Source organism: Sphaeramia orbicularis, chromosome 17, assembly GCF_902148855.1.
Source record: "Sphaeramia orbicularis chromosome 17, fSphaOr1.1, whole genome shotgun sequence".
NCBI lineage: Eukaryota > Metazoa > Chordata > Actinopteri > Kurtiformes > Apogonidae > Sphaeramia > Sphaeramia orbicularis.
The window spans coordinates 48975-76093 of NC_043973.1; the positions used below are offsets into that span (position 1 = coordinate 48975).

General features: G+C 38.8%; 2 protein-coding genes across 7 annotated transcripts in view; one reads left to right on the forward strand and one right to left on the reverse strand.

The window, feature by feature from the left end:
- LOC115436560 (arylsulfatase I-like) overlaps positions 1 to 1660 on the reverse strand; it is a 33713-nt gene extending 32053 nt beyond the window's left edge. Inside the window, exon 1 of one of the 4 annotated variants that reach the window (XM_030159427.1) lies at positions 1510 to 1660. In XM_030159427.1, the coding sequence (XP_030015287.1) occupies positions 1510 to 1537 (28 nt within the window). In that variant the 5' untranslated portion in view covers positions 1538 to 1660. Of the gene's footprint in view, positions 1 to 18; positions 33 to 123; positions 339 to 1482 lie in introns of those variants that run through there. The other 3 variants (XM_030159426.1, XM_030159428.1, XM_030159429.1) reach the window with 3 other exon arrangements.
- A 7919-nt stretch (positions 1661 to 9579) lies between these two features.
- Positions 9580 to 27119, forward strand: part of LOC115437986 (fibrous sheath CABYR-binding protein-like) — a 41548-nt gene continuing 24008 nt past the window's right edge. For all 3 annotated transcript variants that reach the window (XM_030161412.1, XM_030161413.1, XM_030161414.1), the window contains exons 1-6: positions 9580 to 9799; positions 11202 to 11257; positions 13941 to 14101; positions 17920 to 18029; positions 22056 to 22280; positions 26798 to 26926. In XM_030161412.1, the coding sequence (XP_030017272.1) occupies positions 9695 to 9799; positions 11202 to 11257; positions 13941 to 14101; positions 17920 to 18029; positions 22056 to 22280; positions 26798 to 26926 (786 nt within the window). In that variant the 5' untranslated portion in view covers positions 9580 to 9694. The remainder of the gene's footprint in view (positions 9800 to 11201; positions 11258 to 13940; positions 14102 to 17919; positions 18030 to 22055; positions 22281 to 26797; positions 26927 to 27119) is intronic.

Here is a 27119-nt window from a genome sequence, read left to right on the forward strand (position 1 = left end):
TTCAGACTGGATCAATACCTCTGAACACAGGATCAATACCTCTGAACACAGGATCAATACCTCTGAACACAGGATCAATACCTCTGAAGACAGGATCAATACCTCTGAACACAGGATCAATACCTCTGAACACAGGATCAATAGGAGTGAACGGCTCCTCTTCCTCTTCCTCCTCTTCCTCCTCTCCTTCAGTGCATTCTTCACACTTCAGCTGTGGTTTTCCACTCGCTGAAAGTTAAGTGTGTGAAAAGTTTGTCTCAGAACCCGCCGCATGTCCTCCAGTCTGCACAAACGCTTCTTTCCTTCTTTTCTTTCTTTCCTTCAGAGCGTCTTCACTCCTAATGAAACACAGCCGGACGTCAAGTACGCGAGAGTACAACACTTCCGGTTTGACCCGCCAAAATAAAAGAGCCTTACAGAACCGGTAAGAAGTACCCAAGGAGGTTTGTATGTTTACAGTAAACCTGTCTAGAAATTTTTTTTGTCCTCTGCTGTGTGAAGATGTAAGATATAATAAAATATATATAATATACAATTATTATAGTATTTAAAACAGTGGTAACTTGTTGCAAACATAACATGTAACTTGAATATTTGAGAAATTACGCTTACTTTATCGTCACTTAAGGCAATAGTTAAAAAAAAAAATCTGTAGAACGTATGCTAAATGATAAAATTATAAGTTGTGTCAACTTTTAACACCTAATTAATTTTTGTATTTTTTTGTGAACATCAAGCTAGGTGGTTAGCATCGTCACCTAGCATCAAGCTACATGCTAAGATGCTAGCACAGGTTACGCTGTTTTACCCTTTATACTCTTTTTATAAATGTGCTTCCTTTATCATCACTTAAGGCAATAATTAAAAAAAACTGTAATACGTATGCTAAAGGATAAAATTCTAAGTTGTGTCTACTTTTAACACCTAATTAATTGTTGTATTTTTTTTTATATACATCTTGCTAGCATCGTCACCTAGCATCAAGCTACATGCTAAGATGCTAGCACAGGTTACGCTGTTTTACCCTTTATACTCTTTTTATAAATGTGCTTCCTTTATCATCACTTAAGGCAATAATTAAAAAAAACTGTAATACGTATGCTAAAGGTAAAATTCTAAGTTGTGTCTACTTTTAACACCTAATTAATTGTTGTATTTTTTTTTATATACATCTTGCTAGCATCGTCACCTAGCATCAAGCTACATGCTAAGATGCTAGCACCAGGTTAAGCTCCTTTACCCTTTATATTCTTTTTTAAAATTGTATCATAAATATGGTACATTTTTATATATATCAAATATTAAGTTACAGTTGGTCTTGACTTGGTGACTGGGTGTAACAAAGCTAATTTTAATGTTAGCATACTATACTTCAACATGTTCTGCTAGGCTGTTATTATTATAATTCTTCTTTCGTTTCGTTTTGGCCTAAACTGTCTGTAAAAGTCCAAACAGATGTGAGTTGTGGTTCAGACTCAGTACCTGTCAGGGTTTCTTGTGCAGTCTGACCTGTTTGGTGTCCGTGTTTCGGCTTCATTTGTGGGACTTCCTCCTCTGGGTTCGGTTCTGTCTGCTGTTTGGTACCGGTGTCATTAGTGCCGGTGTGTGGGTGTTGACAGTCCACAGGCAGCTGGGCTGGTTTACACACACACACACACACACACACACACACACACACACACACACACACACACACACACACACACACACACAGGAGCCAAGTCCAACTGTAAAACTCAGACTCAGTGTCTTTACGCAACTTTTACTGTACAGCTGCGAAAACTGCATCAAGTCAGCGTAGGTAACCATACCGGAAATGAAGCGGGTTGTCTACAAAATAAAAGCATCACATTTCAGCATCTCTCACAGAAGATAAGAAACATTAATACAAATGTTTGTATCAGTATTAATCATCTTAGTTTAACAAGTGCTACTTAAATAATACTGATTTTATATACTGGCTGAACGAATGTTACTGATCATACTGATAATAGGAACAACAGCAGAGATCTGAGTCCAACAGAGCACAACCCTAGGAACAGAGAAGATCCTGAACAGAACCCTCAGACTGCAGGACCTGTGGTAGAAGACCCAGTCTGAAGGAGACACCACCCAGGAGGGACAGAAGAAGACTTTAGATAGAACGATAGAACGATACATAGAACGACAGATAGAACGACAGAACGATAGATAGAACGATAGAACGATAGATAGAACGATAGAACGATACATAGAACGACAGATAGAACAACAGAACGATAGATAGAACGATAGAACGATACATAGAACGATAGAACGATACATAGAACGACAGATAGAACGACAGATAGAACAATAGAACGATAGATAGAACGATAGATAGAACGATAGAACGATAGATAGAACGATAGAACGATACATAGAACGACAGATAGAACGACAGAACGATAGATAGAACGATAGAACGATAGATAGAACGATAGAACGATACATAGAACGACAGATAGAACGACAGAACGATAGATAGAACGATAGAACGATAGATAGAACGACAGATAGAACAATAGAATGACAGATAGAACGATAGAATGACAGATAGAACGATAGATAGAACGATCGATAGAACGATAGATAGAACAATAGAATGACAGATAGAACGATAGATAGAACGATAGATAGAACAATAGAATGACAGATAGAACGATAGATAGAACGATAGATAGAACGATAGATAGAACAATAGAACGATAGATAGAACGACAGATAGAACGATAGAACGATAGATAGAACGACAGATAGAACGATAGAACGACAGATAGAACGATAGATAGAACGATAGATAGAACAACAGATAGAACGATAGATAGAACAACAGATAGAACGATAGATAGAACGACAGATAGAACGATAGATAGAACGATAGAACGATAGATAGAACGACAGATAGAACTATAGAACGATAGATAGAACGATGGATAGAACGACAGATAGAACGATAGATAGAATGATAGATACAACGATAGAACGACAGATAGAACGATAGATAGAATGACAGATAGAACGATAGATAGAACGATAGATAGAACGATAGAACAATAGATAGAACGATAGAACGATAGATAGAACGATAGAACAATAGATAGAACGATAGAACGATAGATAGAACGTTAGATAGAACGATAGAACAATAGATAGAACGATAGAACAATAGATAGAACGATAGAATGATAGATAGAACGACAGATAGAATGATAGAACGATAGATAGAACGACAGATAGAACGATAGGACGATAGATAGAACGATAGAACGATGGATAGAACGACAGATAGAATGATAGAACGATAGATAGAATGATAGATAGAACGATAGAACGACAGATAGAATGACAGATAGAACGATAGAACAATAGATAGAACGATAGATAGAACGATAGAACAATAGATAGAACGATAGAATGATAGATAGAACGATAGATAGAACGATAGAACAATAGATAGAACGATAGATAGAACGATAGATAGAACAATAGAACGATAGAACAATAGATAGAACGATAGATAGAATGATAGAACGATAGATAGAACGATAGATAGAACGATAGAATGATAGATAGAACGATAGATAGAACAATAGATAGAACGATAGAACGATAGATAGAATGATAGATAGAACGATAGAACAATAGATAGAACGATAAATAGAACGACATAGAACAATAGATAGAACGATAGAGCGATAGATAGAATGATAGAACAATAGATAGAATGATAGATAGAACAATAGAACAATAGATAGAACGATAGAGCGATAGAACGATAGAACAATAGATAGAATGATATATAGAACGATAGAACAATACAACGATAGATAGATAGATAGATAGATAGATAGATAGATAGATAGATAGATAGATAGATAGATAGATAGATAGATAGATAGATAGATAGATAGATAGATCATTGTTTAAATCCCTGGGACTACGTTAGTTATTTTGTATTGAGTTTAAAAACTGAATGTTAAATAGATCAAAACACTAAATGAATTCAAAGTGACCTGCCATTAAAATATGCAGATGCTAATTCTACTAAATATTACATTAGACCAGGGTTCTCCAACTCCTGTTCTTTCAGGTTCCACATTCAGTCTGATCTGATCTGCAGTGGACCCAACCAGTCAAATAAGAACAGAAGAACCTGTGAATAATGACAACTGACAATTTATGTCTGTGTTAAAGTGCAAAAACCCATTAAATTATGAAAATACTTAGTTTTATAAACGATCCAAACAAGCAAAAAAACGTGAATAACCTTGAAAAAAAGGACATTTTTTAACAAAAATCTTTTTAATTTTAATAATCTTCTTCCTCCACTTCTCATTAGTCCATGTGCATTCTGGATCAGATCTCCAAAGACACTAAACACTGAGGAACAGGAAGAAAAGAGTTCAAACTGGACTGAATTTAATACAGACATTTCAGGTTGGACACATTTGTTCAGGTTAGTCACATTTTATTGGTACAGGAGAGTTTGGAAATGGAAAGAGTTTCACAATTTAATGTGATTTTTTTTTTTTTTGCACTAAAACAAAGACAAAAATTTGAAGTTGTCATTATCTGTAGGAGAGCTTCTCCCAGATCCCAGGGGAGGCTGGGGACATTGAGTCCGAGTGGACCATGTTCTCCACCTCCATTGTCGAAGTGGCTGCTCGGAGCTGTGGTCGCAAGGTCTCCGGTGCTTGTCGTGGCGGCAATCCCCGAACCCGGTGGTGGACCCCGGAAGTAAGGGATGCCGTCAAGCTGAAGAAGGAGTCTTATCGGGCCTTGTTGGCCCGTGGGACTCCTGAGGCAGCTGATGGGTACCGGAAGGCCAAGCGAGCTGCAGCCCGAGCAGTTGTGGAGGCAAAAACTCGGGTCTGGGTGGAGTTTGGGGAGGCCATGGAGGAGGACTATCGGTCAGCCTCGAGGAAATTCTGGCAAACCATCCAGCGCCTCAGAAGGGGAAAGCAGTGCGCCACCAACACTGTTTACAGTGGAAGTGGGGAGCTGCTGACCTCGACTGGGGATGTTGTCGGACGGTGGAAGGAATTCTTCGAGGATCTCCTCAATCCCACTGTCACGTCTTCCATGGAGGAAGCAGAGGCTGAGGTCCCAGAGGTGAACTCGTCCATCACCCAAGCTGAAGTCACCGAGGTGGTTCACAAGCTCCTCGGTGGCAGGGCACCGGGGGTGGATGAGATTCACCCTGAGTACCTTAAGTCTCTGGATGTGCAGGGACTGTCTTGGTTGACACGTCTCTGTAACATCGCGTGGCGGTCGGGGACAGTACCTCTGGATTGGCAGACCGGGGTGGTGGTCCCCCTTTTTAAGAAGGGGGACCGGAGGATGTGCTCCAACTACAGGGGGATCACACTCCTCAGCCTACCAGGGAAAGTCTATTCCGGGGTACTGGAGAGGAGGATCCGACCGATAGTCGAACCTTGGATCCAGGAGGAACAATGTGGTTTTCGTCCCGGCCGCGGAACGCTGGACCACCTCTATACTCTCCATCGGGTGCTCGAGGGTTCATGGGAGTTTGCCCAACCAGTCCACATGTGTTTTGTGGATCTGGAGAAGGCGTTCGACCGTGTCCCTTGTGGTATCCTGTGGGGGGTGCTTCGGGAGTATGGGGTCTTTGTATGACCGAAGCAGGAGCCTGGTTCGCATTGCCGGCAGTAAGTCAGACCTGTTCCAGGTGCACGTTGGTCTCCGGCAGGGCTGTCCTTTGTCACCGGTTCTGTTCATAATTTTTATGGACAGAATTTCTAGGCGCAGCCAAGGGCCGGAGGGGGTCCGGTTTGGGGACCACAGGATTTCATCTCTGCTTTTTGCAGGTGACGTTGTCCTGTTGGCCTCATCAGACCTGGACCTTCAGCGTGCACTGGGGCGGTTTGCAGCCGAGTGTGAAGCGAGCGGGATGAGGATCAGCACCTCCAAATCCGAGGCCGTGGTTCTCGACCGGAAAAAGGTGGTCTGCCCTCTCCGGGTCTGTGGGGAGTCTTTGCCCCAAGTGGAGGAGTTCAAGTATCTCGGGGTCTTGTTCATGAGTGAGGGAAGGATGGAGCGTGAGATTGACAGGCAGATCGGTGCAGCGTCTGCAGTGATGCAGTCGCTGTACCGGTTGGTTGTGGTGAAGAAGGAGCTGAGCTGAGAGGAGAAGCTCTGGATTTACCGGTCAATCTACGTTCCTACCCTCACCTATGGTCATGAGCTTTGGGTCATGACCGAAAGGACAAGATCCCGGATACAAGCGGTCCAAATGAGTTTCCTCCGCAGGGTGTCTGGGCGCACCCTTAGGGATAGGGTGAGGAGCTCAGTCACCAGGGAGGAGCTCGGAGTAGAGCCGCTACTCCTCCGCGTCGAGAGGGGCCAGCTGAGGTGGCTCGGCCATCTGTTTCGGATGCCTCCTGGACGCCTCCCTGGGGAGGTGTTCCGGGCATGTCCCACCGGGAGGAGACCTCAGGGAAGACCCAGGACACGTTGGAGAGACTATATCTCTCAGCTGGCCTGGGAACGCCTCGGGGTCCCCCCGGAAGAGCTGGAGGAGGAGTCTGGGGAGAGGGAAGTCTGGGCATCCCTGCTTAGACTGTTACCCCCGCGACCCGGCCCCGGATAAGCGGTGGATAATGGATGGATGGATTATCTGTAGGCATAATATAATTTTTTTTTTCCCATCAAACCCAGTAGTAAATCTGCAGTCCTTTTGTGTGGGATCTTCTGCTGTTATTATTTGACTGTAGATCAGATTGGTCTGGATGTGGAACCCACACTAAAATGAGTTCCACAGCCTAGACTGTGGAATTTACATATACACTTTGTAAATTCATCCCAGGGGTCGGATTGGAACCTTTGAGGGGATGCATTTGGGCCCCGGGCCGCATGTTTGACAGCCCTGGTTTAGAGAGTACAGTGAAGTGTGATCTGCACCAAGTGTGTTGAAGATGATCATCATCCTGGGCTTTTATTTTGAAGTTCCCCTGCAGCTCCTGACTGTGGCTGTTTTTAAAAGCTGAGGATATGGATAAATGGAGGAGTAGACGGATGGATGATGACAGCAGTTATTAACACCTGACATGTACATGAGTCCTGAGCAGACACAAGGACAGACACAAGGACAGACACAAGGACAGACAGAAGGTGGACCAGTCTCATCACTGTCCTCTGACAGGAGTTTGTGTGTGTTTGAATTCTGTGAAGGGTCTGGGTGTTTGGACCTCTGCCTCAGTTGGAACTCCTCCTCTGCCGCTGCTACGTCCACGTCCAAGTTTCCAACAAACAAATCACTGAAGGAGGTGGTGTGGGATTTATTAAAGTCTGATTTACTGAAGGAACAGAGCCAGACACTGAGGAGGAGCATCTGAACTGAAGACACCTTTAACCCTTAAACACCCAAACGTCCACCTTTAACCCTTAAACACCCAAACATCCACCTTTAACACTTAAAGATCCAAACGTCCACCTTTAACCCTTACAGACCCAAACATCCACCTTTAACCCTTAAAGATCCAAACGTCCACCTTTAACCCTTAAAGACCCAAACGTCCACCTTTAACCCTTACAGACCCAAACATCCACCTTTAACCCTTACAGACCCAAACGTCCACCTTTAACCCTTACAGACCCAAACGTCCACCTTTAACCCTTAAACACCCAAACATCCACCTTTAACACTTAAAGATCCAAACGTCCACCTTTAACCCTTAAAGATCCAAACGTCCACCTTAAACCCTTAAAGACCCAAACGTCCACCTTTAACCCTTACAGACCCAAACATCCACCTTTAACCCTTACAGACCCAAACGTCATCCTTTAACCCTTACAGACCCAAACGTCCACCTTTAACCCTTACAGACCCAAACGTCCTCCTTTAACCCTTACAGACCCAAACGTCCTCCTTTAACCCTTACAGACCCAAACGTCCACCTTTAACCCTTTAACACCCAAACATCCACCTTTAACCCTTACAGACCCAAACGTCCACCTTTAACCCTTACAGACCCAAACATCCACCTTTAACCCTTTAACACCCAAACGTCCACCTTTAACCCTTAAAGACCCAAACGTCCACCTCTAATCCTTACAGACCCAAACGTCCACCTTTAACCCTTACAGACCCAAACGTCCACCTTTAACCCTTACAGACCCAAACGTCCACCTTTAACTCTTACAGACCCAAACATCCAACTTTAACCCTTAAACACCCAAACGTCCACCTTTACCCCTTACAGACCCAAACGTCCACCTTTAACTCTTACAGACCCAAACGTCCAGCTTTAACCCTTAAACACCCAAACGTCCACCTTTAACCCTTACAGACCCAAACGTCTACCTTTAACTCTTACAGACCCAAACATTCAGCTTTAACCCTTAAACACCCAAACGTCCACCTTTAACCCTTACAGACCCAAACGTCCACCTCTAACCTTTAAAGACCCAAACGTCCACCTTTAACTCTTACAGATCCAAACGTCCACCTTCAACCCTTACAGACCCAAACGTCCACCTTTAACCCTTACAGACCCAAACGTCCACCTTTAACTCTTACAGACCCAAACGTCCACCTTTAACCCTTACAGACCTAAACGTCCACCTTTAACCCTTAAAGACCCAAACGTCCACCTTTAACTCTTACAGACCCAAACGTCCACCTTTAACCCTTAAAGACCCAAACGTCCACCTTTAACCCTTACAGACCCAAATGTCCACCTTTAACCCTTACAGACCCTAACGTCCACCTTTAACCCTTAAAGACCCAAACGTCCACCTTTAACCCTTACAGACCCAAACGTCCACCTTTAACCCTTAAAGACCCAAACGTCCACCTTTAACCCTTACAGACCCAAACGTCCACCTTTAACCCTTACAGACCCAAACGTCCACCTTTAACCCTCACAGACCCAAACGTCCACCTTTAACCCTTACAGACCTAAACGTCCACCTTTAACCCTTACAGACCCAAACGTCCACCTTTAACCCTTACAGACCCAATCGTCCACCATGAATTAATATATCAAGCCATTTTTACACCAGTGTCCAAACATTATTGTTTTTAAAGCCCTTTTGTCCAATTATTTAGACAATTTAAAGAACATCACAAACTCTAAAGCAAATGAAATAAAATAAAATAAAAACTAGGTCAAGTGTATAATCTTATTTAATTTGTATAATTTCCATTTATATCTCGAGTATTTTTTATTTATTTATATATATTATTATTTTTTTACTTGCATGTGTTTCTATATGTTTGAAATGTAAAATATATTGTGATTTGTGATTTTTTTTCTATCCTTTTTTGATGTATACTATTATGTATATATACTGTTCAATTGTTCATTGTTCCAAAAAAAAAAAAAAAATTACAATTATAGTAGTAGTATTTAATCTTTTTTTTTTGTTTGTTTGTTTTTTTTTACATTTTTCACGTGTTACAATGCTTAATTTTCATCTCAAATGTATTACAAATAATTTCATGGATATTTTTTTGGCGGAGGATGAAGTTTTGCAATGTCCCGTTTGGAAAGGAACTCACTTTCCCATGCTGCATTTCGAGGGGGGCGTCTTCAGTGAGTGCACGAGCGCACGCTGGATAGCGCGCATGAACTGAACTGTGAATAAATCGTTAATATTTCTGGTGTTTGTCCTGTTTTGTCGGTCGTGTCCGCCGGTTCTGTGGGACAGAATGGCCTCGGAGGAAGACGAAGCTCTGCTGTTTTTAATTTACCAGCATTTAAAGGTGAACGGCTACAAGAAAGCTGCCAAAGGGCTGGAAAAACACGTAACTCAGGTGAGAAGTTTGGTGTCATTCATGCTAACTCTAACCCTTAAAGGTTAGCCTGAACCCTTAAACATTAGCCTGTACCCTTAAACATTAGCCTGAACCCTTAAACCTTTAGCCTGAACCCTTAAAGGTTAGCCTGAACCCTTGAACCTTTAGCTTGAACCCTTAAATATTAGCCTGAACCCTTAAACTTTAGCCTGAACCCTTAAACCTGCTGTGCCTGAGCTCAGGTCAGTTCAGTCTTATATATATATATATATATATATATATATATATATATATATATATGAGTTAAGGCTGTTTTCATGGACTGGAAGCGCCATGCTGTGTTGTATAAGACTGTAAAGTGTGTGTGTGTATTAAATGTAAAGTGTGTGCTCCTTGTTGCTGTGTGGTGTGTGTCAGTGAGCTGCAGGCATGTTCAGTGTGTCTGAAAGCACATGGGTCCTGAAGAAGGAAAAGAACAGAATGTTACAGCCACTGCATGTCCATAAAAACAGCTCTGAGCTGCACTCACACTCCAGTCTAAAGCCATCACACTGTTTACCGAGAGAAATACCAGCAAATCCTTAGATTTCAACTCTTATTTATTCCAACCAGTGCACATAAATACATACAGACTGATGCACACTTTAAACCTGCATGATGTGTACCTCGTATACATGTGTACCCAGTGAAATGGCATGTGGCAGCACAGATTTCCTGTGTCTGACCTTTCGACAGCAGAGCGGTAACAGAACACATATGATGGGAAAATCCAAGTATTTCTTGTTTAGGACTGTAAGAAAACATCGGTTCTGCAATATATCACGATATTTCATTTCATAATACTGTATCAATATTAAAAAGTACTGTATGGATATTTTTAAGTAGTCATTCAAATGCAGATATGGTGGTGGTTATTTTTTTTTCTTTATTGTTTATATTTTTATTAATTATTATTTAATACTGTTTTATACAATAATGATTATTTGAAGCATCCTTAAAGCACTTTTTACTGTCTGAGAGGAAGATGTTCGTTCCTTTGTTGGGATTGAACTCAAATCCTGTTCTGATGTTAGTTGTGAACTAATAGAATCTGAACAGGATCTGAAACTGTAATGTCTGTAAAACAGAATTTCAGTTTGAACACAGTTTGAACATTTTGTGATATAACATTAGATCCTGTTGGGATCAAATAAAAATGTGTTTAGTATTTGTGCAGATTTCTGCTATAATTCAATTCTTCAAGGAAATAATAATAAAAAAAAAAAAGAAACACAAAAAATTGCCTTTTTAACAGTATCATGATATATCATGATATATCGTATCGTGATCCTAGTATTGTGATTTGTGTCGTATCGCCAGATTCTTGCCGATACACAGCCCTACTCTTGTGTTTGATGACTGTTTGTTTGTTTGTGCTCAGGTGGAAACACCAGAGGACATGTCCAACCTCCATGACATCTACACTGGATGGATGAAGTAAGTCAGACAGGTTCAAAGGCTGGGTTTGGTGTCTTTTCTCATGATGTCACCCACTTGTTTCTGAATGTCTTGTTTTGAAGGTAGCACTAGTAGCTTATGATTTGGCCATTGTTATGTTGACTTATTGGAGCCAGAAGTGACCATATTTGGATCAAACAGGCATAGGTATTGGAGAGGTCAGAGGTCAAACTACCAAACACTGAACTTCATCAGGCTTTACCAAACCAAATCATTTAACAGAATTTGTCGTTCAGCTTATTCACCACAGCTACAGTAGAGCGGTCTGTCAGGAAAAAATGTGTTTCATTAAATGAACTGAAATTCTGAGGGTCCATCTCAGCAGGGTTAGGGTTAAGGTTACTTTAATCCAGTGTTTTTCAACCTTGGGGTTGGGAGCCCATGTGGGGTCGCCAGGAATTTCTAGTAATTGATAAAAATAAAAAGCGGCAGCTTAGTAATAAAAAAATCTGTGTTGAGTTGACAGAGCCAATCCCAGTCCATATCAGACAAACTGTGGTTGTGAAACTGCAGCACTGTGGTTCTGTTTCTGTGTCAAATGTTCATTGTGGTCAGTTTCAGATGCTGCAGCTCTTTCATAATTCATAGTTTCAGTTCTTGTTTGTTCAGTATTAATTGTCCTCCTTGTAAATCCCAGCTGGACTGACTGGACAGATCCTGGGCCTTTGTGCAGTAATCTACACCTGGATTTACTGCCTCTGTCCACAATAATATACATTATATAGACTAAATGTCCTCTGAAATTAACCTGGATTTGAAACAGAGGATAGAAAACTATTACAGGATCAAAAACAAATTAATTTTTAGCAAAAAAAAAAAAGTCTCTGTTTTGAATGTCTGGGGTCGTCAGGAATTAGTGATGTTAAAATGGAGTCAGGAGACAAAAAAGGTTGGGAACCGCTGTTTTAATCATTTATTTATTTTTATTCCCACTGGGCGCCCATCAAAGGGAAGTGGGTCACTCTCATCAGACTGACTCTGTATCTGCGCAAGTAAAGGATGAAACAGTGACTTTCCTATAAATGGTACTTTTCAGTACGTCCTGTCAGCGTTGTGCAGGTAGAGGTTTGACGGTCGGATCTGAACATACACTATACTGCCAAAGGTGTTGTCTCCCCCATCCAAATACTCAGACTCAGCTGTTCCAGTCCCTTCCATGTCCACAGGTGGATTAAATCCAGCCCTAGGCATGCAGACTGCTTTTACAAACATTTGGGACAGAATGGGTCTCTCTCAGGAGCTCAGTGAATTCCAGCGTGGAACTGTGATAGGATGCCACCTGTGCAACAAATCCAGTGGTGAAATTTCCTGGCTCCTAAATATTCCACAGTCAGCTGTCAGCTGGATTATAAGAAAGTGGAAGTGTTTGGGAACGACGGCAACTCAGCCACGCAGTGGTAGGCCACGGAAACTGACGGAGTGGGGTCAGCAGATGCTGAGGCGCAGAGTGTGAAGAGGTGGACGACTTTCTGCAGAGTCAATGGTACAGACCTCCAAACTTCATGTGTCCTTCAGATTAGCTCCAGAACAGTGCCCACAGAGCTTCATGGAATGGGTTTCCGTGGCCGAGCGGCCGCATCCGAGCCATACATCAGCAAGTGCAATGCAAAGCGGTGGATGCAGTGGTGTAAAGCACGCCGCCACTGGACTGTAAAGCAGGGGAGGAGCCTTCTCTGGACTGACCAATCACACTTCTCCATCTGGCGATCTGATGGACGGGTCTGGGTTTGGCGGTCACCAGGAGAACGATACTTGTGGGAACGCATTGTGCCGAGTGTAAAGTTTGGTGGAGGGGGGGTTATGGTGTGGGGTTGTTTTTCAGGAGCTGGGCTGGGCCCCTTAGTTCCAGTGAAAGGAACTGGGAATGCTTCAGCAGAACAAGACATTTGGGACAATTCCACGCTCCCAACTTTGTGGGAACAGTTTGGAGCCGGCCCCTTCCTCTTCCAACATGACTGTGCACCAGTGCACATAGCAAGGTCCATTTGGACATGGAGGACAGAGTCTGGTGTGGATGAACTGGACTGGCCTGCACACAGTCCTGACCTCAACCCCATAGAACACCTTTGGATGAATTAGAGCGCAGACTGAGAGCCAGGCCTTCTGTCCAACATCAGTGTGGGAACTCACAAATGCGCTTCTGGAAGAACGGTCCAAAATTCCCATGAACACACTCCTAAACCTTGTGGACAGCCTTCCCAGAAGAGTTGAAGCTGTTAGAGCTGCAAAGGGTGGACCCACGTCAGACTGAACCCATAGACTAGGAATGGGATGGACCTGACATTCATATGAGAGTCAAGGCAGGTGAGGGAATACTGTTGGATATATAGTGTAGATGAGCCTGTGGACACCCATTAGCTCCTCTGACTGATTCTGTCATCACTTTTTCCTCCACACCATCGGCATGAACAGGATGCGACTGAATGGCTGTACTTGGCCTTGCGCCCAGTGCATTCTGGGATTGGTGTCAAATCCCTGCAGCTCTGAAAAGCATTAAATGGGCAGCAGATGAAAGACTGACTAGATGACATCAGCCATGACTCTGATACTGTTAAACCAAAAGAATATAAAATGTAATTAAATGTGACTTACAGACTCCACTCCACCTTTAGTTGTGCTGTTTCCACACACACTCATAACTGACGGTATGTGTCCTCTGTAGACTGTGCTCTTTAGCTCAACATGCGAAGGAGGAGACGGGCGACTCCAGCCCAGTGAAGAAGACGGTCAAATGTGAACCTGCCACCAGCGAAGAAGAAGGGCCTGAATCCAAACACTCAAACACCACAGAAGAAGAAGATGTGGACGCCAAACCAATACTTGGTACGTTTTGGATGTACAGTCTTTTATCTCCATGCATGAAGGCACAGATGTCAAACATGTGGCCCGGGGGCCAAATCCAGCCCACCAAAGGGTCCAATACGGCCCTGTGGGATTAACTTATGAAATGCAAAAATTATTAACAATCAGTGGCGTCAAAATCATTTTAATTCAGGTTCCACAGACCACGGTTCTAATAGTTTTGGATTTTTCATTCTAGTTTAGTTTTATTTAGTTTTGACTTTTTTTTCTCTAATTCAGTTCATTTTAATTTGTTTTTACAGCAGGTTTGATAGTTTTTATTAATTTTTCATTTTTTTCTAAATGCCTAGTTTTGGTTTAGTTTTAGTATTAATTTTAGTTCAGTGGTCTCTTTTCTCTTCTTCTCTGTCGTTGTATTCAAATAAATCCCAGACAGGACTCTGCTGCTTTCTCCCACCTTTAGTCTCCATGTTTCCAGGTAGAGTGGGGACCAGAAGACGACTGGAAACCACAAGTGACGGACCGTTAAATATCATATGGTGCCAGCAGATAAAATTGCTAGAGCAAAATAAATCAATTTCATATCAATCTGACATTGGCAAAAATGAAAACGAAGGGAATTTTCTCCATAATTACCTCCGCCAAGGAGGTTATGTTTTTGCCTGGGTTTGTTTGTTTGTTTGTCTATTTGTTTGTTTGTTTGTCTGTCCGTTAGTGTGCAACATAACTCAAAAAGTTATGGACAGATTTTGATGAAATTTTCAGGGTTTGTTGGAAATGGGATAAGGAAGAAATGATTAAATTTTGGTGGTGATCGGGGGTGGGGGGGCCCACGGGGGGGTGCACTGATCAGCCTTGGCGGAGGTCTGCGCTCTCCGAGTGCTTCTAGTTTTTATCTGTTTTAGTTAGTTTTGTAAACACACAATACAGTTTCAGTTAGTTATGTTTTTTTCTTTTAATTATAGTTTTTATTTTAGTTAACAACAATGTTTTTTCAATTCTAGTTTTGGTCATTTCGTTAGTTTTCGTTAACGATAATAACCTTGCCACATACAGACCAATTAGTTCTCAAGTGGATCAGAGCAGTAAAATATTACCATAATATCCTATAAATAATGACAACTGCAAATTTTCTCTTTGTTTTGGTGTAAAAAAGTTAAATTACATGAAAATGTTTACATTAACAAACTATACTTTTACAAAAAAATTTGAATAACCTGAACAAATATGAACAACCTGAAATGTCTTAAGACACAGGTGTCAAACATGCGGCCCCAGGGCCAAATGCGGCCCTCCAAAGGGTCCATTCTGGCCCCTGGGATGAATTTATGAAATGCAAAAATCACACTGAAAATATGAATCATTTTAGTTCAGGTACCACATTCAGACCAATTTAATCTCAAGCGGGTCGGATGAGTAAAATACTATCATAATAACCTATAAATACTCACAGCTCCAAATTTTTCCCTTTGTAAATGTAAACATTTTCATGTCATTTTACTGTATTTACACTAAAACAAACATTTCACAAATACATGAATAACTGCAACAAATATGAACATTTAGAAATGCCTGAAGTATAATTTTAACAATATTCTGCCTGTTATTAAAGGTTTTGTGTATTTGTTGATCTGCTGTGCTCTGTACATTGTAATTTACATGTTTAATTGATAAACTCAGACATAATATTGTAAAAATTGCACTTAGTTTTATTAAGAAATTTCAGTTTGTTCATGTTATTCACATTGTTTTAAAGGATATTTGGCAGATGTAAACATTTTCGTCACATAATTTGACTTTTTTCACTCTAAAACACAGAGGAAAGTTTGGAGTTGACATTATTTATATATTATTATGTTAGTATTTTAGTGGTTCGGCCCACTGCAGATCAAATTTGGCTGAATGTGGAACTGAACTAACATGAGTTTGACAGCCCTGTCTTAATAGAAGTAAATGCAATTTTGCCACCATTCTGTTATTAAATGTTTTGTGTATGTGTAAATCCACTGTGATCTGTAAGTTATAATGTACACGTGTAAATTATAAACTGTGGCAGAATATTTTTAAAATTGCACTTATTTTTCTGAAGACATTTCAAAGTGTTCCTGTTACTCAGATTTTTAAGGACACTTTGTAGATGTAAACATTATCATAATTTAATTTAACTTTTTTCACTGTTATTATTTTACTGGTCCGGCCCACTTCAGATCATATTGGGCTGAATGCAGCCCCATGAACTAAAATAAGTTTAACACTCCTGCATTTAGGTTTAATATTTCCTTAATTTTATAATACTATAGTTTATAAAATACCAGGAAATGGAAGAAATGCTGATCACAACTCCACAACCCTTACATGGACATGATCCAGGTGCTCAGTCTTACCAGCTGTTTGTAAAACGGCCTTTTTAAAGCTTTGAATTTGCATTTTTGCATTTTTCATATTCAGAAAACGGAGTTGATAGTTGATCCACACCAAGCTAATGCTTCCACTGACTTAGAGGGCTGTGTATTGGCAAGAATCTGGTGATACGATATAAATCACAATACTGGGATCACGATGCGATATATCATGATACTGTTAAAAAAGCCAATGTTTTTTTTTGTTTCTTTTTTAAATGATTATTTCCTTGAAGAATGGAATTCCAGCAGAAATCTGCACAAATACTAAACACATTTGTATTTGATCCCAACAGGATCTAATGTTCTATCACAAAATGTTCAAACTGTGTTCAAACTGAAATTCAGTTTTCCAGACATTCCAGTTTCAGATCCTGTTCAAACGTTCAGATTCTATTAGTTCACAACTAACATCAGAACAGGATTTTAGTGCAATCCCAACAAAGGAACGAACATTATTGAATAAAAGAGTGTGAAATAAGAATAAATAAAACATAAGCAAAAAACCAAAAATGAACCTCCACAATATCTGCATTTGAATAAATACCTAAAAATATCCATACAGTACTTTTTAATATCGATCTAGTATTGTGAAATGAAATATGGCAATATATCGCAGAACCGATATTTTCTTACAGCCCTACTGACTTACAAAAACCCTGACCACACAGTTTGGTTAAAGTCACCAAGTATTTGCAGATGCTTTATAAATGATTATAAATGATTAGATGAGATGATTCAGTGGATACTTTATTCATCCAAATGGGTAATTTCACAAGTTCCAGCAGAATTCACACATTTAGAAGAATAAGCCATGCAATAAATGCTACTAAAACACATTAAAATCATTAAAGTCCAGTAATAAAAAGTCCAATGCAGATGCATAGTAACACATTCAGTTATTTTTATGTGCAGTAACGGCAGATTCACACAATCTGTAAACTTTAGATGTGCTGTTAAAGCTGGATCCCACAGTCCAAAGCACTGCCTGTTTTTAAGGCTTCTGTGGAAGTTGGTCGTCATGTATTCGCTGCTGTGTTTCCCCGAGTCTGGCATCCTTTGGGGTGGGGGGTACATTGTTCATTTTGTCATAATAATCATAAGGTGCTTTTCAGTCAGTATAATTCTTTGTTATTTATTCAGAACCTTTCCCAGTTCTCTCTCTCTCTCTCTCTCTACATATATACATATATATATATTCATTTATTCATTCAAGCTTTATTAAGGACACAAAAAAATAGATCCACAGAATAAAATAAAAATATACACAAAAAAAAAGAAATTGCATTAATCCATATATTACTTACACATAAAGGCTTGATCACCACTGAGACCACATTTTACATGTAAACCTTACAGATCTCATCTTGGGACAGACCAGTCCATGGAATTGTAAAAACACATGCAGTACTTTTTCTTCTCCTTTTTTTTTGGTGACAGATGAGGTCGAACCTTCCACAGTAGATGATCAGCTTCTTGGTCCGACCCCTGAAATCCAAATAACAAACAAAGAAGAAAAAAGGAAAGAAGAAATCCAAATGGAGCAGGAGGTGAGCAGCATTTAGACATGTCTGGTATTTGTCACAGTATTAAATGTTTTCATAAATAGGGCTGAGTATCAGCGAGAATCTGGTGATACAGCACTAGGATCATGAGACGATATATCACGATATATTACGAAACTCTTAACAAGACCATTTTTCAAAATTTATTTATTTATTTTTTAAAGATTATTTTCTGGAAAAATTGAATTATACCAGAAATATGCACAAATACTAAACACATTTTTATTTGATCAGAACTGGATCCAATCCAATCCAACTTTATTTATAAAGCACTAAAATGACCACAGTGGACCAAAGTCCTGTACAGAAGACTAAAAGCACCATAAAAACTAATAAAAGCATAAAAAATACAAACAAAAAAATGTTAAAATAAAATGAAAATAGTTACAATAAACACGTTAAAATATAAACTCCATCAAATTAACATATTTTACTGTGTCTTCACAACAGATATGATGTTGAAGTTATTGATAGTGATACAAGATTTGGGGCCTATTTCTTCCAGTCATCAAGTATCATTGTAAAATTACATGAAGAAACAACTAAAACCAACAGACAGGAGCAACTATGCATCAGAATCATCAATAATAATCATCAGGATCTAATGCTATATCACAAATGCAGGATTTGGATAAATAAAGTTTTAACATCTGGCTTTACCAGTACAAAAAAACACAAAAAATAAATAAATATATAAAATTATATTTTACACACATTGCAGTTTAAGATCCTGCTCAAATGTTCATATTCTACAGGGTTATTCAAAAAGAATGAACCCATTTCATGATGCGTTACTTCAGTTCTTATGCATCATCATGGAATTGAGTCAGTGACCATTTGAAAGAGGAGTTTTATCAGTTTTGAACGGTTTCTTCGATGACCTTAAACAGCGAATAACAACAGTGATCAACTCAGTAGATGGTGATCTGCTGATACTCCTCTGGGAAGAATCCTCTTATCGCACTGATGTGGTCTGTGCTGCAGGTGGTGGACACACTGAACACTTGGAAGACAGGAAATAAAAGTTGATTATCGGGTGAATACTTGGGACTTGGCTGGAGTTTTCTGTTGCTTTTCCTGATTAAAATATTGCATAATGAAATCAGTTCATTCTTTTTGAATTAGTATTAGTTGTAGGGCTGTGTATTGGTAAGAATCTGGTGATGCAATACAAATCACAATACTAGAGTCACCATATGATATACCACGATGTATCATGATACTGTTAAAAAGGCAATTTTTTGTTTTTCTTTTGTTTTTTGTTTTTTTTATGATTATTTCCTGGAAGAATTGAATTACAGCATAAATCTGCACAAATACTAAACACATTTTTATTTGATCCCAACAGGATCTAATGTTCTGTCACCAAATGTTCCTGTGTTCAAACTGAAATTCTGTTTTACAGACATTCCAGTTTCAGATCCTGTTCAAATGTTCAGATTCTATTAGTTCAGAACTCACATCAGAACAGGATTTGAGTTCAGTCCCAACAAAGGAACTCCCATCTGCCTCTCAGACAGAAAAAAGTGCTTTTAGGATGATTCAAAGAACCATTATTTAATAAAACAGTGTTAAATAATAATAAATAAAATATGAACAGAAAAGAAAACCAAAAAACAAAAATGAACCTCCTCCATATCTACATTTGAATAAATACCTAAAAATGTCCATACAGTCCTTTTTAATATCGATACAGTATTGTGAAATTAAATATTGTGATATATATCTCAGAACAGATATCTTCTTAGCCCTCTGACTCACACAGCTTAAACCACGTTACGCCTCGTGGTCACAGTGACGAACAGTAGAAGTAATTACCACAGGACGACACTCGTCTACCTACAGCTTTGGGTTCATGACTTCAATTAGAAGCTCTGAACATTTTTGGCCCAGCAGGAAACGAATGCAGCGCGGCGCTAAAACCCACACATACCTGTTGTCCAGTCACTGTGCTAATAGGAGTGCATGGACAGTAGCTGCAGTGTTGTTCTATTCTTCATGTCTACTGTGCGTCCTGTGGCTGTTAGTTCTGTTCATTTACTCCCTTGTTTTTCTAAGTGTGTGTGAGTGTGAGTCCAGGTCTGGTCTCTGACGTGTTGTGTGCGTTCACTGATGCAGCAGAGAACGCCGTTTGGACAGAAAACGTCCTGTGATAACTCCAACAAATGGACTGTGTGTGAAGTTTTGTGTGTCTACAGCAAGGTTATTATCGTTAACGAAAACTAACGAAATGACAAAAACTAGAATTGAAAAAACATTTTCATTAACTGAAATAAATAAAAACTATAAATAAAAGAAAAAAACAGCTAACTTAAACTGTATTGTGTGTTTACAAAACTAACTAAAACAGATAAAAATTATGCATAAAATTACCTTCGTTTTTGTTTTTGTCAACGTCTGATTGATACGAAAACGATTTATTTTGCTCTAGCAATTTTCTCTGCTGTCACCATACGACACTTGATGGTCCGTCCCTTTTCGTCACTTGTCATTTATTTATTTTGATTTTTAAAAGTTTTTTTGTCCATTTAGCTTTAATGTTGTGGAAGTCAGTGTACACCATATTAAATCAATATTAACAAAATAAATACTGCATTAAAAAGCACAGAAAAAAAACAAAATAACACCCCAAAAAAGGAAAAACAAAATGAGCAAAACAAAAAACAGAGGGAAAGTGAACAAAATAAACCAAAAAAATAAAAAACAAACAAGAAAAAAAAGAAATAGCCAAAAGGTGAGGACAAATTAACAAAATAAGTCACTTGTGGTTTCCAGTCGTCTTCTGGTCCCCACTCTACCTGGAAACATGGAGATTAAAGTTGGGAGAAAGCAGCAGAGTCCTGTCTGGGAAGAATAGAAAAGAGACCACTGAACTACAACTAAACTAAAACTAAACTACAACTAAACTACAACTAAGCATTTAGAAAAAAATGAAAACTAAAAACTATCAAACCTGCTCTAAAAATGAATTAAAATGAACTGAATTAGAGAAAAAAAAGCCCAAACTAAATAAAACTAAACTAGAATGAAAAATCCTAAACTATTAGAACCTTGGTCTACAGCGAATGGACGCCTCCTTTTCTCTTTACCTTCCTTTTTTTGTGTCTGAAAAGTGAATTCAGCCTCACAAAATCAGATACAGATTGTCGAACAGAACAAAGACACAGTTCAGTCTGGCTGTGTTTTCTCCTGATTCCAGCCGGTAAAATGAACTGAACTCCCCACAAAAGGAGCGGTACTACTAAAGTCTGCAACTAAGGATGGAACCATATGACCATTTCAGATCACGGTTATTGTGACCAAAATTATGACAGTTATGATTATTATCGCGGTATTGCTGAAATGTGCTCAAAATGTTCAAAAAGTACTAATACACACCAAGGTTATTATCGTTAATGAAAACTAATGAAATGATGAAAACTAGAATTGTAAAAACATTTTCGTTAACTGAAATAAAGAAAAACTATAATTAAAAGACAAAAACCATAACTAACTCAAACTGTATTGTGTGTTTACAAAACTAACTAAAACAGATAAAAAGTATGGATAAAATTCCCTTCGTTTTCTTCTTTGTCAATGTCAGATTGACGTTAAATGGATTTCTTTGTCTCTCTCAGTTTTCTGTGCTGTCTCCATACGACACTTTTTGGTCCGTCATTTGTGTTCACTTGTGGTTTCCAGTCGTCTTCTGGTCCCCACTCTACCTGGAAACATGGAGACTAAAGTTGGGAGAAAGCAGCAGAGTCCTGTCTGGGATTTATTTGAATACAACGACAGAGAAGAAGAGAAAAGAGACGACTAGACTAAAACTAAACTACAACTAAAGTACAACTAAACTACAACTAAGCATTTAGAAAAAAATGAAAACTAACAACTATCAAACCTGCTCTAAAAACCAATTAAAACGAACTGAATTAGAGAAAAAAAAGTCCAAACTAAATCAAACTAAACTAGAATGAAAATCCAGAACTCTTCTAACCTTGGTTCTCACCCCTGTTTGTTCATTTTCAGTCTGCTCTAGTGTTCGCTGAGGAACCAAACAATGTGGAAAACCCCAGCTCTGACTCCTCAGACTGTGCAGGAGCGGTTGAACCACCTCAGGGTGAGTCCAGCTCAGTCAGCCCAGATCAACCGGACCCTGATCCGGCTCCAGATCAAACGCAGACCCTTGATCCGGCCCCAGCCCCCAGCCCAGTCAGCGAGGAGCCCGATCAGGACGCAGACGAGCTGCAGCAGGTTAGTGACCCCAGGCAACGAAAGTACTGATGGAAAGGCTTCTCCCAGTGAACTGCCAAGTCTTTTTTGTTTTTACAATTTTTATTTCTCATTTTGATCAGCGCATTTCAATCTCCTCAAGTTGAGGAGCAGGAAAAGAACAAAAGAACAGAAAAACAAACAGATGAAAAGAACAGCCTGTGTTGGTGTCAGAATATTTAAGGTTCCTTAATAGATACATTTGTCTCTGAATGTCTGCCATTTTCCCTAGCTTTTCATAAAGAGATTTTCTTTTAACTTCAGTTTATATGTCAGATGTTCCATGACAAGTCTATCATCTATGATTGAAAGCCATTTTTTTTAAGACAGAGCATCAGTCTGAAGACAGTTCTTTGTTCTGGCCTTCTTCCTGACCACCAGGAGGATCTTGACAAGATATCTGTCTTTATGCACTGATTCTTCTAAAGTCTGAGGTACAGAACAAGACAAGAATTTGGGATTGTATATCAAACACACATCACAGAGAGCTGAGTGAACCTTCCCCAGAAGGGTTGGATATTTGAGCATTTCCTAACTGCCAAGTCTTTTATGTATTTACAGTTTTCTGCTGTTGATAAATTTAGTGAAATTCACCTTTTAGTCTAACAGACCTCTGATACATGAATTCACATCTACTGTTCAGGAGTGTGACAGTGCAGTTGTGTCCGTTTGCTTTAGGTTTTATTCACCACCATAATGTCTTGAACAAGCACATGTATACGTACAGCACATGTTCCCGTCGCTCTGCCAGAAAGCGTTGAAATGTGAAGAAATATGTTGCACTGTTTCTGTAATTAGTCGAAACTGCAGCCAATAAAAACAGGAGTTTCTGCTGATTCCTGGCACTGCTGAGGCTTCGCTCCCTCACTTCACCCTCTGCACATCTGAGTCTGATTTTGCACAGGGCTTGGCCAGGCTGAGGTGCATTGTTTGTGCTGTTTGTACACGTTTTGTTTTCTGTGCAGAGCTCTAAGTATGTTCTGGCGTGCAACATTTCTGGATTAAATGTCACCATACCTGTTGTTAGCAGCAAGGAAAGTGTTGAGACAGAAAAAGGTGAACCAGAACAAGCTGAAGCAAAAAAAACAAAACTAAAAACTAGCCAACTGTAGCTGTTTCTGGGACCAAGAAGTAAGAGTGTGTTCAGACAAAAGTACAATGCACAAACTTCAAACTGAGCATCTTTTTTTTTTTTATTCAAATGTTTATTCAGAACAGTCTTATGACATCAATCATGCAAAGTACACTGTTCTGTTTTTTTAAGAAGGAAAAAACATGGTATCAATAATGATCATTAAAAGGAAGAAAGAGGGAGAAAAAAAACAAAACAGAGTAGTATAAGTAAATTAAATAAGTATGTAAAAAAAATGGATAGTAAAAATGATATTAACAAGCCTGTACACTGAACCAACCACACTTTCAGGAAACAAGACAAAAAAAAAAAAGGATGCATAAATGCATATATATAAATACACACAAAGCAGCATTCATAATCATAATACAAAGAAAAAAAAATAAAGAGCCTAACAGTGCACATGTACATTTAGTCTTAGGATATTAAAGTACAAAAGGCAACCATGAACACAAGAGTAACACAGAAAAAGAAAACACATAACGGCTAAAATTTCCTAAGGGGGTCAAATGAGTGTCCATTTTTGTCAAAAAAAAAAAAAAAGTTGTCATAAAGTCATAGAAGTGTGTGTAAATAATGCTAATCCATTTGTGCACAGACTACTGATATTCTCTGACAGTGGAAGCTCTATTTTCATAAATATTGGATTTGGAATAGCACGTGTATGTGAAAACTTGCTGGTGGACGGACGTGACATTACCCATGATGCTCTGGTCAGTCCCAGTACTTTATTAGGAATAAACTGATAGACTTCCTATTGCTAATTGTGCTCTTCTTCATAAATGTTGGTATTGTGGATCTAAAACAATCCCAGCTGACACAAAAACACTAAATGTGTCAGTGGACGGATGTGACATGGTTGTTGTGGATCCCATCATACTGATGCTCTGCAGCCATGTCAGCGTTTACACTAATGATCCCTGTGCAAAAACTAGGAGCACTATTATTTATTGGATAGTTTAGCATCAGACTAACGAGGAAAGAACAATATAGAATAGTTCTTTGTGTATAAAAATGCTTCTTATTGTAAAAGTGTTGATGTAAACAGTGCTGTGTGCCATTCTTCATGTATGTATTGGTGGAACAGAAGCAGGATGGATCAGCACCATACTCCAGATTGAACCTGTACAAATAAAACATGTGATATGGAGGAGAGAATCTGGGAAGAAAAACTGGGGAATCCAAAAGAAGAGAAGATTTGTTTTTCAGGTCAATTCACTTCAAATAGAACTTGTCCATTTGTGACATGAAAATATAGCATTAATTGTGCTGAAATTGTTCATTTTTGAGCTGAAAACATAGTTCATATGAGCATCAACATGTCGAACAGAACTGAAATCCTGTCCATTTGAACAACTGTCATTTACCAACACAAAGTTCCTTTGGATTCACTGAGACTGATTTCTTATGAACAAAGACAGAAATAAGACCTCTAAGCACATTTTAGCCGATAAACAAAATTAAAAAAAAAAAACCTTGAGGGAAGAGAGTTCATATCATTTTCTGTGTTCTGTCAAAGTCAGGTTTGCTAAAGTTAAACTGAGCGTCTTTTTTGTTTCATTGTCAACATTTGGTCGGTTAGTTTTGCTTTCACACACCCAGATGTCATCATCACTGCACCTGCCTTTATGAATGGACTTGTGTCTGACGTCGGATGGATTATTTCCTGCATTTTCCAAGGTTTCTGACATATGCGTTATGTGCACAGTGAATTCACAGAAGTAAATGTTTTGGTGGTTTATTAGGACATTCAAACTTCATAACTACTTCTACAGGTGGTGACTGTTGTCATTCTGTAGCACTAGATTTACAAAGAACTGAAACCAGGTTCTACACTAAAAAGAATGGGAGAAATGAAGGACTTAATATTAAGTTTATTTTTAAATTTAGATTCAGTGGCATCTAGTGGTGAAATTGCAGGATACTATAATAGAACTAAGGAAATGAAGTTTTCAAAAATAGCCTAGTGAGTAGGGCTGTAAGAAAATATGGGTTCTGCAATATATCGTGATATTCCATTTCATAATACTGTATCAATATTAAAAAGTACTGTATGGATGTTTTTAGGTATTTACTTAAATGCAGAAATGTGGAGGTTCATGTTTGTTTTTTGTTTTTCTTGTTTCTATTTTATTTATTATTATTTCACACTCTTTTATTCAGTAATGTTTGTTCCTTTGTTGGGATTGAACTAAAATAATGTTCTGATGTTAGTTCTGAACTAATAGAATGTGAACATTTGAACTAGGGATGGAACCATATGAAAATTTCAAATCACGGTTATTGTGACCAGAATTATCACAGTTATCATTATTATCGCGGCATTGTTGAAATTGTGCTCGAAATGTTCAAAAAGTCTAATACACACACTGAAATAATTTAACCAAGCTGTATTTGGAAAAAAAAAACCCAAAACAAATAAAATAATAGTTCCAATGTCCCTTCTGTTGCAGAAACATTCCAATATTAACCCTTAGTGGTCTGAGCCTATTTTGTCTGTTTTTCAGTCCTTTTGATTTGGCCTTTATATACTATAGAAACAAATGTTTACTATACCCATGTTTGGGATCTGTTTTTTCAGCACAACTTCATCTATATCATCTGTCTATTTTTTTTCACTTTAACCTACTATAAAAACATAAAAGGACAAAAAGCACACAAAAAAAAATAAAATCTGATTTGAAAAATGTATATACTTTATCGCATAAATAACACACAGATGCTTAGCGAACCTTTTCAAAGACTTTAAAAGTGAATATTGGTTCCAAATATTGGGTATAGAAAATTAAAATTGTAATAAATTAAAACTATACTCAAATATTTGACATAAAAGCAGATACTTACATAGGCGTTTTGTCCGGAAAAGTGTGGTAATCAAACACGGTTATCATGATAATTAGAATTTAAATGGTAATACTAACAATTTTACCGCAGTTTATCGTTATCGTAATCGTTACATCCCTAATTTGAACAGGATCTGAAACTGTAATGTCTGTGAAACATTTAGTGATAGAACATTAGATTCTGTTGAGATCAAATAAAAATGTGTTTTGTATTTGCACAGATTTCTGCTGTAATTCAATTCTTCCAGTAAATAATCATTTTTAAAAAAAGAGACAAACAAATAATTGGCTTTTTATCAGTATCATGACATATCATATCATGATCCTAGTATTGTGGTTTGTATCGTATCTACAGGTTCTTGCTGATCCACAGCCCTAATGCTGTATAGAAAAATGTGTCTAAAATGCAGAAAGCCAAACCTACATGCATGTGAACTGCTTTGGAATGAAAAGCTGAGTCCTTAAAGCTCTGTTATTGTTGTATCTAAATCTCCTGGTGTCACTGCTGCCTTCTGTTCCTCCAGGAGCCTGAAGCAGACGCAGCTGAAACATCAGACCAGACACCTGTCAGTCAAACGTTGGCACCGCCCCCATGCACTCAGGAGCCAATTGAGCCACACTCCTCAGAGACCGGAGAAGGCGCTCCAGAAGAGGTGCAGTGTGGGGAAAAAAAAAGAGGGGGTAGAGATTTTGTTGTTGATTAGAGGACACATCCTGACTCTTTGTTGATTCTTAGAAATCCACTGAAGACAAATGAAGTGTCAGGAAATTCAGGTTTACATGGATTTGGTGTTTGGAAAGTGTTGGTTTCTCATTTAGGGGCTTTACAGTCTTTAACCCTTTAGC